At 42.9% G+C, this 12,984-nt stretch overlaps 1 protein-coding gene across 5 annotated transcripts in view; it reads right to left on the reverse strand.

Annotated features, from left to right (window-relative positions):
• The window catches only part of PDZD2 (PDZ domain containing 2), an 877,375-nt gene that overhangs the window by 395,328 nt on the left and 469,063 nt on the right, over positions 1-12,984 (reverse strand). For all 5 annotated transcript variants that reach the window (XM_069220426.1, XM_069220418.1, XM_069220410.1 and 2 more), the window contains exon 5: positions 2,883-3,050. In XM_069220426.1, the coding sequence (XP_069076527.1) occupies positions 2,883-3,050 (168 nt within the window). The remainder of the gene's footprint in view (positions 1-2,882; positions 3,051-12,984) is intronic.

The raw sequence follows: 12,984 nt of genomic DNA on the forward strand, positions 1-12,984 counted from the left end.
CCTGTTCGGGGGCCCCTGCACTGCCCATGCCAGTGGCATGGGCAGTGCAGGTGCCCCCAAGGGCCCCAAGACACCCATTACCGCCAGCCTCTTCCTGGCGGTGACAACCGCCAGAAACAGGCTGGTGGTAAGGGGATCAGAATCCCAGCAGCGCTGCCATGGCGGATTCACCCAGCCGGGGCAAAAACGGCGGGAAACCGCCGGCCCCGTTTTTCTGACCGCGGCTTTACCGCCGCGGTCAGAATGGGCAATGAAGCACCGCCAGTCTGTTGGCGGTGCTTCCGTCATCCACGACCCTGGCGGTCATAGACCGCCAGGGTCGGAATGACCCCCTTAGTTTGTTGTTACTTTTGAAGTTTCTATTACTTTGCTCAAAATACGAATACCCAAACAGTTGAATACATCAAATTTAAAAAACAGTGCTTCAAATTTTATTGTTAGCTAAATTAGATATCAATACTTCCTACTAAAAGGGTCTAACAATGTGACTCCTCAAGTTGTTCCCAACAGATGCTGATGGAAAGGCTGAGTAAAAGAAAACATATCCACCGGTTAACACTTTCACTGTCATCATAAAAAAGGATTTGGAGAAAACACAGGATCATATAGCTCACTCTTAGATCTCAATAAATCTCACCTTTTACGTACAAAAATAAAGACTTACGTTATAGGAAGAAACCTCCCATTGGTGGAACACAGCATAAAGTTTCTGGTGAGTCCTAGATTTGCATTTAAAGCAATGGACTAGGATTTACTTCCTATGATTAGATATTTACTGTGGAATGCTCAACTGCCTTTTGTGAAAGCCCTCAATCACAGTACAGCTTAAATCATCGCCAGTGAAGAACATCTTGCATTGTATTCCAGGTTGTTAGAATACTAAGGCAAGATGGTCTTGCAGTCTGTGTCCTTATTTTTCAAATGAAAGTTCTGCCATATTAGAAGACCAATGTTACTTATGATATAAAAGAAAATCATTGCAAAATAAAACTAAAAGTAAATTTTTTATAGATATGGCAATATATATATTTGAGGTTAAGTCTACAGTGGTCATCTGTTAAAGCTGCCATACTCTAAGAAAAAATATACACCTGGGTAAGAAAACACTACCCAGGACGCCAGCGATAAATAATTGATCTGCAGTAGCTCTCTACAGCACAGTCCTGAATTTTTGGATTGGAAAAGGAGACACACGACTATCAACCCACAAATGCCACACCTGTAGGCATATGTTATCCTTCATATTGTTACTTATCAGGGAATGCACATGCTTCAAAATTCACCATGACAGTACAACGGTCACGCACAATGACATAATATAATCACCTAAAGCTTGCACTTCGTAAGGAAATTTCACACTGATTAGAGCATGATATGGTGCAATTCCCTAGCAAGAAAATTCCATGTGGATCCAAATCCATGAAATACCAAACACATGCTACATTGTTTTTCCAAGTACCAGCAATGTGTGTAACTAAACAGCAAGCAGTGAGTGCAATATCACAAATTAAACATAGCAACATCAACCAACTTTACTGACAGTCCTACCTAGTGACTTGATTTCCAGCGTGTAACAAAGATAAGCAATTTAAAGTTATAAACACTAATTTACTATTCATAAAATGAAAACCAATTTCAAGAAATTCCTTCAAACCCCTTCAGAGGTTCATGGATAACTAAAGTCAAACATGAATATTTCAGTAGGATCTGCCTGCCTAAGGCCAGTTTTGCTGATAGGAGGCACCATCTTGAAGAAAACAAACAAATTAGTATCAACAGAAATTACATGGCTGTGCAATCAGAGTGCAGTAAATGGTCGGCTTCGGATACTCTACCACAATCACAATACACTATTTTGCACGGATTAATCAGCTTAGTGGTTGTGGACTAATGTCCAGTTTTAGTAGCACTGCTGGCTCTTTAAAACGATGTACAAGTACTGCAACCAGTTAATGGAGAGGTGGCAAAGTACATGTGTAAACACCCTTAGGAGGCCAACCTACCACAGGAAAACAGACATGAAGGGTTTTCATTACGGTGACATTAATTAATGGGTGAACAATATTGTCCTGGAAAATTGTGAACCTCATCTCTACAAATAAGCTCGAATACCGAGCAGTTATTTGCCAAGATTGCCTAAAGTATTATTTGTTTTTAAGACATGATTTTCACGAATGCACTGACGAATCTAAATGCACTTTCTCTACATTTCTGTAAAATAAATGATGATTAATTAAACAATAGGTTTGACATAGAATCCACAAATTAAATTCATATTCAGGAGATTTCCCTGGTGAGCTGCAGTTAGTAGCCAACTGACACATATTACGCTAAGGGCCTGACTTGTCCCCAAGAGAGTATGCTGTTATCGTTCGATCCCACCATCTCTTGATGGCTATAGGAGGCACCTTATGTGTGTTTTTTATGATACACAATTAGGCACCTGACACTTGCTTTGTCCACACACACTGAGTGGGGTGCGGAAGGCAGCAGCACAAATTGCAATTCAGTTGCCAATCCAAACACTCATTAAAGGGAGGGTGATGGATGACCAGAAGATATGCCACAGGTATTTATAATGTACAGTTCCAAATAGTGCCATACGGTGTCAGGAATGGCTGCACCTCAATTCCAGAGCAACAGATACTTCGGTTAATATGCATCCTCAAATTCGGTCTTGGGGGGTCTCCAAGGAGGAGTCCCATTCTGGCCAACACAATAGCATTCTCTTTCTGTTTCTCTGTGCTTCACAAAATCCACTAATCACAGAACAGTACATCCCATAGGTACACTGGGCTGCAATAATAGAATCATGTTGCACTGAGTATGCTCCTCAAATAGTTCCAAAAACAACATGAACGGATGAACACAGGCACACTTACAGCTGGGGTTTCTTGCAATGGTGTGCCGGGCCTGGTAAGGTCTTCTGCATCAGGTTCCACATTTTCTTTATTATCGAAGGAAGGCGAGTGATCTTGAAGTGCGCAGGTGCTCACCAAGTCTGGCAAGCTTGTGGATGGGAATCTGCTGCAGTCCACTCCAGTGGGCCCCTGTGTCAAACAAATGCAAGCTGCATGAGATACGGATCCCCGGGAGATTTAAATTTATGTTTAATCAACGTTTAATGGAGGGTCTACGTACTAGGAAATACATAGGCTCCCTAGATGAAACATGCACTAAGTCAACACATTTCCAGGCTACAGTTACAGACTTTTAAGTCGAATGATAATTAAAGAATGAACCTGATGTAGAAATATTCAGACACATATGGTACAAATTTATTTTTATAACTGGTTCATACTCAAATGTTGAATATGTCTTGGGTGGTACAAATTGAGAGCAGGAAGATGTAAGATAATTTTCGAAGTTATTAAATAGAAAGGTATGTGTTTGCTGTTAAGTTTAGTGTCTGTAAGGAGCTACAGACTCTCAAAAATGTTTCCATTCGACAAAGGATAACAAGACTTCTACTAGTTCTGTGCCCACAATGTACTCGATTCCAGTGAGAGACCGCAAAGAACATCTGTCCCCATGCAGAAACAAAATGTTCGCGCTTGTTTGAAGGAAAGATCACAATAAGGTACAGTGATTGGAGAATGCCATTTTGGAAACCTTTATGCATTCCTATTGTACATAAATACAGAGGCTGACACCATTACAGACTAACTCTTATATGGCTCTACATCTCGATCAAGTTTCACAGCAGAACACATGCACTCAACGGAGTCTTCCTCTTTTAATTGAATAATACATTTCCTTTAATGTTGTGCATTTTCTACAGCTCTGTTCACTTACCTAGGAAGATAGAGAACTGAGTTAAACACATTGATTAATGAATAAGTGATCTTTTGGACACACGTGTGAACTACTACAAGACCAACTCACCTTTCCATCCTTATGAGGTCAGTAAATTGAGTACTGTTAACACTGGGTAATAGTGATACCGATCATTTACAGCAGCTCGAAGTGGTAGAGGTTTGGTATGAAGCGCAATACACAAAACGTTATTAATAAGCTCTATATGACTGCTCTGAACTGCTCTACAGCTGATTGTATAGTGCTTCCACAGTAACAGATATAAATGCCAGTGTATGTGTTAACCACAAAGCCCACAGACATATCAAAGCACAGACCCGGATTCAGCATTTCACAAAAACTCCTGAAATTCAGGGCAAATCGAATGTATTGTAAATGCCTGCCTTGTCATCAACTGTTCAGTAGGCTGTCAAGCTGTACTCACTACAAGCCCCGCTCCCCCAAAAACTCCATGATTTATGTAATCGGGTCTCAAAGTGGTGCTACTTCACACCCACACCCACACCTGTTCAGTGTATATCACCATGTATCACCTGGGGTTCTAAAAGGTCCTGGCAAGGTGAACAAAATTCTATCCGTAATGGTCCTTCCTGCTAAGAGATGGGTCTGAACTCAATTCAATGCATAAAAAAAGCTGCTTCCGTTGAATAACAATCTCTTTTTTTTAGTATATATGACATACGAATTAGAGTCCCAGTGAGGCTACCTCAGCCTTCCTTCCTTCTATGCTGGAAAACTGAGTACAGTTAAATTAGGTAATAATACCACGTGTTATGTAAGAAGTAGAATATGAAGCACTACATGAAACAAGTATGTCTATGGGTGACACATAAGCATAAATAGAGTGTCCATAAACAGATGTCAAATAGTCACTTCAACATTACTGGTATCTGCTAGAGGGCAGAGTTAGCAACTTTAAAATGGGTATTTTGTAATTATATTAGGGGAAATCAGATAGCTTTGCTCAAACGTCAGATATTAAAAGACCATCCTCTATAAAAAATAAAAGTGTTCTTTGGTCCAATCATTAAAGTTCACCATTCTGAAGCGTGTGTTCAGGGGTCATGCTCTAGAAGAAATATTCCAAAATGGCATTCGACCTGTGCCCTGAAAGCCATTAATCATATAATCCTTGTTGCTATATGAACTGCACATTATTCAGTCAATATCTACTAAGGGATATTTATAATATTCTGACTGGCAATGCAACGAAATGCCTCTTTCTCAAAGATGCCTATTTCACATCAGTTTTCCTCTTTCATGTGTCTGAGTTTGATGCCCTTCTCCAAGGGTGGGCTGATTGAAATAGCTTATTATTTAGCCTTTCTTTAGGCATGAAAAGCTAATGAGCTCAATTTCCCAAGCCATCCCAACAGAAGGGTAGGCAAACGTCCTAACTCTAAGAAAGGTACGGAACACCTTTCGTCAAAGGCTCTCAGTAAGTGTGGGTGGAGTGTGGTGATGTTAAAGTTTATACTCGTTTGACCTGGCGCTTCTACAGAGACAACAAATCTTGAACTAGTCTTCCGATTCCTGTTTACTATTTGTTAAATTGAGCCTGGAATTACTTCGCTGGGATTACTAGTTCACCCTCATTTTTATTCAACTGTTTTTATTGGAGATTAAAATCAGCATACGATACAGTAACAGTAATATTGACATAAGCGTCAACCCAGCTACATCATACCAAAAATATAGCAAAAGAAGATATATGTTAAACTCCTTAAAGCAAAATAGAGAAGAGGAGGAGATAAGGATTTATAAAATGGTATATAACCAATCCAATCAAGAGAATTCATATCTCAAGGGGCTTGATCTTTTGTAGATACAGGTCTAGTTTCGACCACAGTAATCATGAGGGGGTTTTGTTGAAGTCACCATTGTGCAGGTTATTGTCCGTGTTTCTAATAATATATACCCAGGCCCACCATGTAAGATAGGAGACAATGTTTTCGTTTTTCCAGTGGGGCAGGATGTTTTTATGTCTAGAGAGAACAGAATAAAGTGCGGGAAGCAGTCCCATTTAGTTAGAGATCCCAACAGGTGCTGTCAGACCTGGCTAGTATCACTAGTGTAACTATTGTATGGTTTAGGGCAAGGATCTCCAACCTTTAATGTAGTTAGAGCTACTTCTGATAAGTGACAGTGAGCTACTGAAGGCTATGCAACACTTACATTGTTACCAGACAACTCCACTCTCAGTTTCATTAACTTAAGCATAATGTTCATATAGCAGGATACTATGGTTTGAACAAAATACTTTGGCTAGGGGCACTGTGACAGGGATGCCATGTGTGTCAGTGAGAGTGTGGTCATTAGGGATGTATGAACATATGTGCACATGAATGGGATATATGTGTATGGGTGACTAACAGCCTTTGTTGTATGTACTTGTGGCACAGGACATACATTTCCCCATATGTGGCACTGTTACATATATTACAAACATACAAGCATTAATTTAAATGGAAGAAATTTGAAGTGCAAAAAAGTGATCTGCAAAAATATTTAGACTATTTGAACGTTTTTCTGCACTTTTAAGCTCTCCCATTTAAAATAATGGAACAGATTTTATTCAGTTATAAATATGGCACCGTGTCTGCCGGCCACTGGGGGCAAGATGCCTACTGTGCGTAAAGGAGACACTTTGAAATAAGAGAAATTTAAGTGAAGAAACATGCTTCATAAAACATTAATATGTGACTGGCTTTTATGAAAGTGGAGAAAGACATTAAGACAATGTTTCAGATAAAAATGACCCTACACTTTAAATTTCCCCTATTCAAAAAAAGACAAATTTTCAGTTATGAATTTGGGACAGTGTCTACTGGCCTTTGAAGCAAAATGCCTACTGATTGTAAATGTGACACTTTGAAATTAGAGAAAATTAAAATGAAGGGTTAACTTATTCATTAAGGTAACTTTTCATTGTAATATTCTCCCATTTAAAAGCATTTTGTTCTCATGCGCCAATATTGAGTTGACAAGGACTTTTGCTTAAAAGTTAAATACCTCAGTGCTTCAATTCTTCACCTCCGTGCCCCAGCCTGGATCATAAATATGACTGAGTATGCTTGTTATCAGGTCCTTGATGAAAATAATGTAAATACAGCCATCTCTTAAACTTAAAAGGAAAATGTGGCCCTATCCTTATTTAAAAATGAACTCAAGGATGCAACGGCCCACAGCATTGTCTACAGCTTATTATAGAGCCAGTGGCAATGCTGTAGTGCACAGGGTGCACCAACACCCAGAGCGATGTTCACTGTCTGCAAAGCCAGACAGTGAACATCGCGACGGGCTGGCCAGGGGAGCCCATGCACTGCCCGTTCCAAGTGCAGGGGCAGTGCAGGGGCCCCCTGGAGCCCCCTGCACCCCGTCTCCACCAGCCTTTTGAAATCGCTGGCAGATTAGGACCGCCAGAATGATGAAAACTCATAATCTGGTAGTGCTGGTGGTCCGGCTGTGGCCCTTGTGGTCTTAAGACCGCCAGGGTCGTAATCACCCCCTTTATGTTATGTATGAAACACCTGTCCAGAGACTTTATAGCCAGTCTTTAATAATCTGAAAGGAATGAGGAACTGGAAGCTGCTTGAAAGAGGGCACATAAGACCGGATTCAATATCAACCCATGCCAGATGATTAGGAATTTTTGTTGGATGAAACCACCACATGGTTTGGCTGGCCAGAAATGTAATTTAATAATTCTTAATCCATAAATTTGTTTGACTGAAGTTTCCACAGCGAGATCCTCACTCTTTTATTATTCCATACAAAAGATGATAATATTATGAAAAGATGTGGGTAGTCTGACAGGAAACATACTTAAAAAAACATTGATTTGTGAAATAAGCATCATCTTAACCATTTCCATATGGTCCCACCATGTGATAAATGTAGAGGGGCATTTCTCACTTAATTTTTTGATTTTGGTCAATAAAGTCTCCTCTATATGAATCCTGCTGGCTTTTACTGAGTCTGCAAATTCAAGAAAAAGTTATTTCTACCTGACAGGCTGCCGTTTTATGGGTGGTAGACAGTATGTTTAATGGGAAAATTTCAGTTTTTCTCTGTAAGGAGTACCCCGAGACAGAAGCATAAGCTGAGATGATATTAAGCATTTCCAGGACAGCTGTATCAGCTTCAGTTGAAATAATTAAGACATCATCAGCATAAGCCACCAATCTTTGAAGGCCACTGGGTAATTGGTTTGTTAAGAACATCTATGTTTTTATCTGCAAGTCTGGGAAGCTGAAGAGAATCCAGGAAACCTCTACATTCCTTCATATGGTCCTTTTTCCCAACTCGGGAAGGGATACATAAATCATTGTAAAAAGTCTAGAAGGCACCCACTATTTTCGATTGATCTGTTTCTATCAGACTATTACATCTCTAATGGCCACAATATTAATAGATTTTCTTGCATCCTTAAGGGTTAGTGAGAGAAGTCTACCCACTTTATTACGTTCTAAGAGATCTTTGGCTTTAGTTTTATATAACCAAATGGTAGCTTTCTCACTTAGGATTTCATTATATTCAAATTTAAGTTTTTTAATTTTGAATGTAATAAGGAACCTAGAGTTTATTTCCTGCCATTTTCCAAAATGGTGATCAGCTTCTGTTAATCATCTCCCCCTTGACAGTCTCTTACATAGCATCCCGGAGTTTTCAGTATCCATCCACAAAGTTTTATTCTCTTGAAAGAAAAGAGATAAGGAGTGGACCATTCAGTCTTTAGAATCTTAATTGGAAAGTGTATCGTCATGCATTCTCCATGCTTCCCATCAGATTGTGTATTCTCCAGATATCAACCAGTTTATCGTCCTCAGATTGTGTAAGTAGCTGTCCAAGAGAGAGGTTGGGTTTGTAAGGACATGCTGAGTAGTGTCATATGGTGGGTTACAATTCCACCAGTGCTCCCCAGAAAGATTCAACTATCCTTGAACAGTTCATGTAGCTTGTTATTCAGGGAGGGCCAAAAAGGATGGGTCATCCGTGAATGGAGCATATATATTTACAATAAAGAAAGAAAAGCCATTGTTAGGCATTTTAGACAAGGGCCACCTACCTGATCATCATGTGCTAAAGTGTCAGCCAAGCACATAGCCTGTTTAGCAATCACGATAAATGCCCCATTTTTTTTTGTTGAGTGGCAGTGTGCATGTGCTATCACAAATCCAGGTGTGTTGAATACTACGAGCCTCCAAAGACCCATCCCTGGTCTTGTGGAGGAAAATAATCTAGCATCTTTTCAAGTTGTATTGGATGGTTCAGACACTTTGTGTTAAGGGAAATGATTTTGGCCAATGAAGGGAGAAATTTCAAATCACCATGGTATGTCCAAAGGAGGATCTTCCACAAATGTACAGAATATAGAGGGGGAAGAAAAAAAAAAGGACAAAGAGGAAAAACAAGACAATGAAAGACACAGAAGGGGCATATATCACAATAACAAAAAGTTTTGTAGTAAAGTTCTCTAGAAACCATAAACAAAACCAAAAGTCCAACCAACACCCCCACCCCTATTCCACCCAGTGATCCCACCCCCAATAAAGAAAACAGGACCATATAGGCCTCTAGCAGGAACAAAACCCAAAGGGAAGTCTTAGGGCCCGTGTGGCAAAGGGTAATAGAAACATCAGGGAAATGTTGAGTTACATAAGGGACAAGGAGCCAAACATCACAGTCAGAAAGAGGAGGATATTTGTCATATCAGTTACTATTAGATGTCCTGTCTAGAGTTAGAATTAAAAGTAAATTCAGCTGAAACTGGCTGCACCAGAGCACCTCAATAACTCATACAATTTGAGAAACTTATAGTAGGGTACATCTCCTCTAAGGAATAGATGGCCCAAAAGTGATATAGTATAGAAGAGAAAAACAACCATTAACAGGAGAACCCAGTACCTGAGCCCCTTTAAAGATATCACTGAACATGAGTTTACACAAATACACCACATCATTGTGTATGGCGGATAAATTAATTGAGTAGCAAACGATACTTGTCGCGAGAGGATACTTCCCAAAACTCATTTATGCCAGAGGAGACCAGGGTGTGGCATCTATATTAAAGCAATAATGTAGTGAAAATATTCAGTGAGTCATACTGGAGTCCAACAAGTTCTTCACAAAAGCCTAAAGAACTCTGGACTTGTCAATGATGTATGAGTGGCCCTTTTAATCTTCATACTTGCTGGGCCAACAAAGACAAACGTGTTTTTTAGTGATCTAAGATTGGTACGTAATACAGCAACTTTCTTCCTGTGATCCACCATTGGCTGGGCATAGTCTTGGGAGATGCCCATTTTGTGACCCATCCAATCAGTGGCTTGAGTCCATCTCATGCAGTCCAGAATCCGTTCAGTGTGTTGATACTTTAGAGGTCTGAAGAAAAGTTCTCTTGGGTTAGTAGATGAAGCAGATGAAAGAGCGACTTCACTGACCCTTGGTCAGCGTCTGTTGCTCCCCACCGTGCAGCACCACCTATCTGCTGCTGCCCCTTGCGCCATTCAGGATCAAGCACTCGTGCGTTCGAGGCCCTCCTATACCAGCAGGCTCCTGCCTATGCCTCATCCCTGGTGATCCAGTGGTGAGCTCTGTCTCCGTTTTTCTTGCCAGCTGCCTTTTTCTTCTATTCTTTTCTATTTTTCTCTTTGTTTCCTGTGCCTTTTTCTTTTAACCTTTTCTATTTTTCTTTTGATTCTCTGGGTTTACCTTCTGCCGCTTCCCACGCTCCCTCCCTTTATGCCCCTGCTCTGTCCCTGCAGCCCTCCCCCCCTCACCACTACTTTCCCACCTCCCAGCTCACCAGTACCTCCCTGCCCTTCTTAATGGCGCTGACTGCGTGGTGAGAGAGCGATTTCATGACACTTGGTCAACGTCTGTTGCTCGCCACCACGCAGCACCACCGGTCTGCTGCTGCCCCTCGCACCATTCAGGTTGGCGCACTCGTGTGTTCAAGGCCCTCCCCCAACCGCAGGCTCCTGCCTACGACTCATCCCTGGTGGTCCAGTGGGGAGCTATACCTCTGTTTTTCTTGCCTTCTGCTTGTGCCTTTTTCTTTTATTCTTTTCTCTTGTTTCTCTGTGTTTCCCTTCTGCTGCTTCCCGTGCTCCCCACCCTTTCCGCCCCTGCTGCTGCTCTGTCCCTAAGGGTCTACACCCCTCTTGGAACCGGTTCCCGCCTCTCAGCCCCTCCCACCTCCCTGTCCTTCTTAATGGCGATTGCTGCGTAGTGAAAGAGCGACTTTGCTCACCCTTGGTCAGTGTCCGTTACTCCCCCACGTGCAGCACCACCTGTCTGCTGCTGCCTCTCGCGCCCTTCAGGTTCGCAAACTCACACGTTCAAAGCTCTCCTCCACCCAGAGGCTCCCACCTGCACCTCATTCCTGGTGGTCCAGGGGTGAGCTATGTCTCTGGTTTTCTTGCCTTCTGCTTCTCCTTTTTCTTTTATTCGTTTATTCTTTTCTATTTTTCTCTTGTTGCTCTAGGTTTCCCTTCTGCTGCTTTCCGCACTCCCCTCCCTTCCCGCCCCTGCTCCATCCCTGTGCCCCACCCCCCTCTCAGCACTGCTTTCCCACCCCCACCTCCCTGCCCTTCCTAATGTCAGCCACGCCACTGGCGTGCCAAAGGAAAGCCTGCCTGTGCCCGTCCGTGCCTGGACCGCACCCAGAGCCCCAGACGATGGTCCCCGCACCTCTCACCACTACAACGCCGGCACCCTCCATGCCCTCAACACCAGACGACCCACCGCATGCCACCTTGCATCACCAAAGGACACTCAAGGCCCTTTCACCTGCAGCAACTGCGTCTTCTCCTGCCTCCGCAAACCAGATCCTCCAACCACACTCCCACCCAGTACCAGAACCAACCACCTCATCTGCATCTTCCTTAACACCTGCTCCCTCATCAAACATGTGGTAGATATCTGGGACCTGCTTGACTTCATCTGTCCAGACATCACTTTCTTCATTGAAACCTGGATGACACCCATATCAACCCCGGACATCGCCACAGCCATTTCCAACGGCTACAAAATCATACACAAGGACCATTACAACCGTCCAGGAGAAGGCATCACAAACACCCTCCGCCTCACTACTAGCTCCAATGACCAAGCTCCCGGCATGGAGAACCTCCATTTCCAGACCAACCCGAACACCACCCTTTGTTGCACGTCTACAGAGCCCCCCTTCAGCGAATCCATAGCCAACTTCATTGCACTCCAAGCTCTCACTTCAACGGACAACATCCTCCTCGGCTACCTCAATTTCCACCTAGAAAACCGTAATGACCAAAACACATCTTCCCTGCTGGAGAACCTCGCCACCCTGGGACTCAAACAACTGGTCACTTCACCAAACTGCTCAGAAGGACACACGGTCTTCATCCACGTCACCCACACCTCTGAACTGCACTGGCCTGATCATCACTGTGTCCATTTCTCCTTCACCAAACCCACTGAACACCACCACACCCACTATCATCCACGAAAGAGCTGAAACAAGGTCTCCGAAGATCAACTCACCACCGCCCACCTCCAAACACCACCGCTGGTCACCACGGACACCAACTCATCAGCATGAAACCTCCACCAATGGATCAGCAACTGTGCCCACATCTGGCCCCCCTCAAGAACTCTCTGACAAGCAACACCCAAAGAAAGCCAGTTGGTTCTCCCCTGCCCTCCAAGAGTCCAAGCGCACCTGCAGAAGGCTTGAGAGAAGATGGAGGAGCAGCAAGACCACGGCCGACCATGCATCGTCACCACACACCACCACCTCATCTGAACCACAAAATAAACGGCTTTTCAGGAACACGTCAATGCCAATGCACACAACAGCAAAGAACTCCTCACCGTGATTATAGAATTCACCAAACCCAGCACAGACTCCACAGACATCTCCCCTCCCAAGAGCTCTGCAACAACCTTGCCACTTTCTTCAACCACAAGATATTAGACATCTACAAGAGCTTTGCCACCCAAGACCCTCAAACCCCACCCAAACCCACCTCACCCAAAGAATCCAGTTCCAATCCGACCCTGCACAACTGGACCACTTTCTCCACTGTAGACACCCTGAAGATCATAAAAACCATCCACTTCGGAGACCCCTCGGAACTAGGCTCTCACCATATTTTCAACTGAGCAGGCTATACCATCGCCCCA

The sequence above is a fragment of the Pleurodeles waltl genome, chromosome 1_1 (assembly GCF_031143425.1).
Source record: "Pleurodeles waltl isolate 20211129_DDA chromosome 1_1, aPleWal1.hap1.20221129, whole genome shotgun sequence".
Classification (NCBI taxonomy): domain Eukaryota; kingdom Metazoa; phylum Chordata; class Amphibia; order Caudata; family Salamandridae; genus Pleurodeles; species Pleurodeles waltl.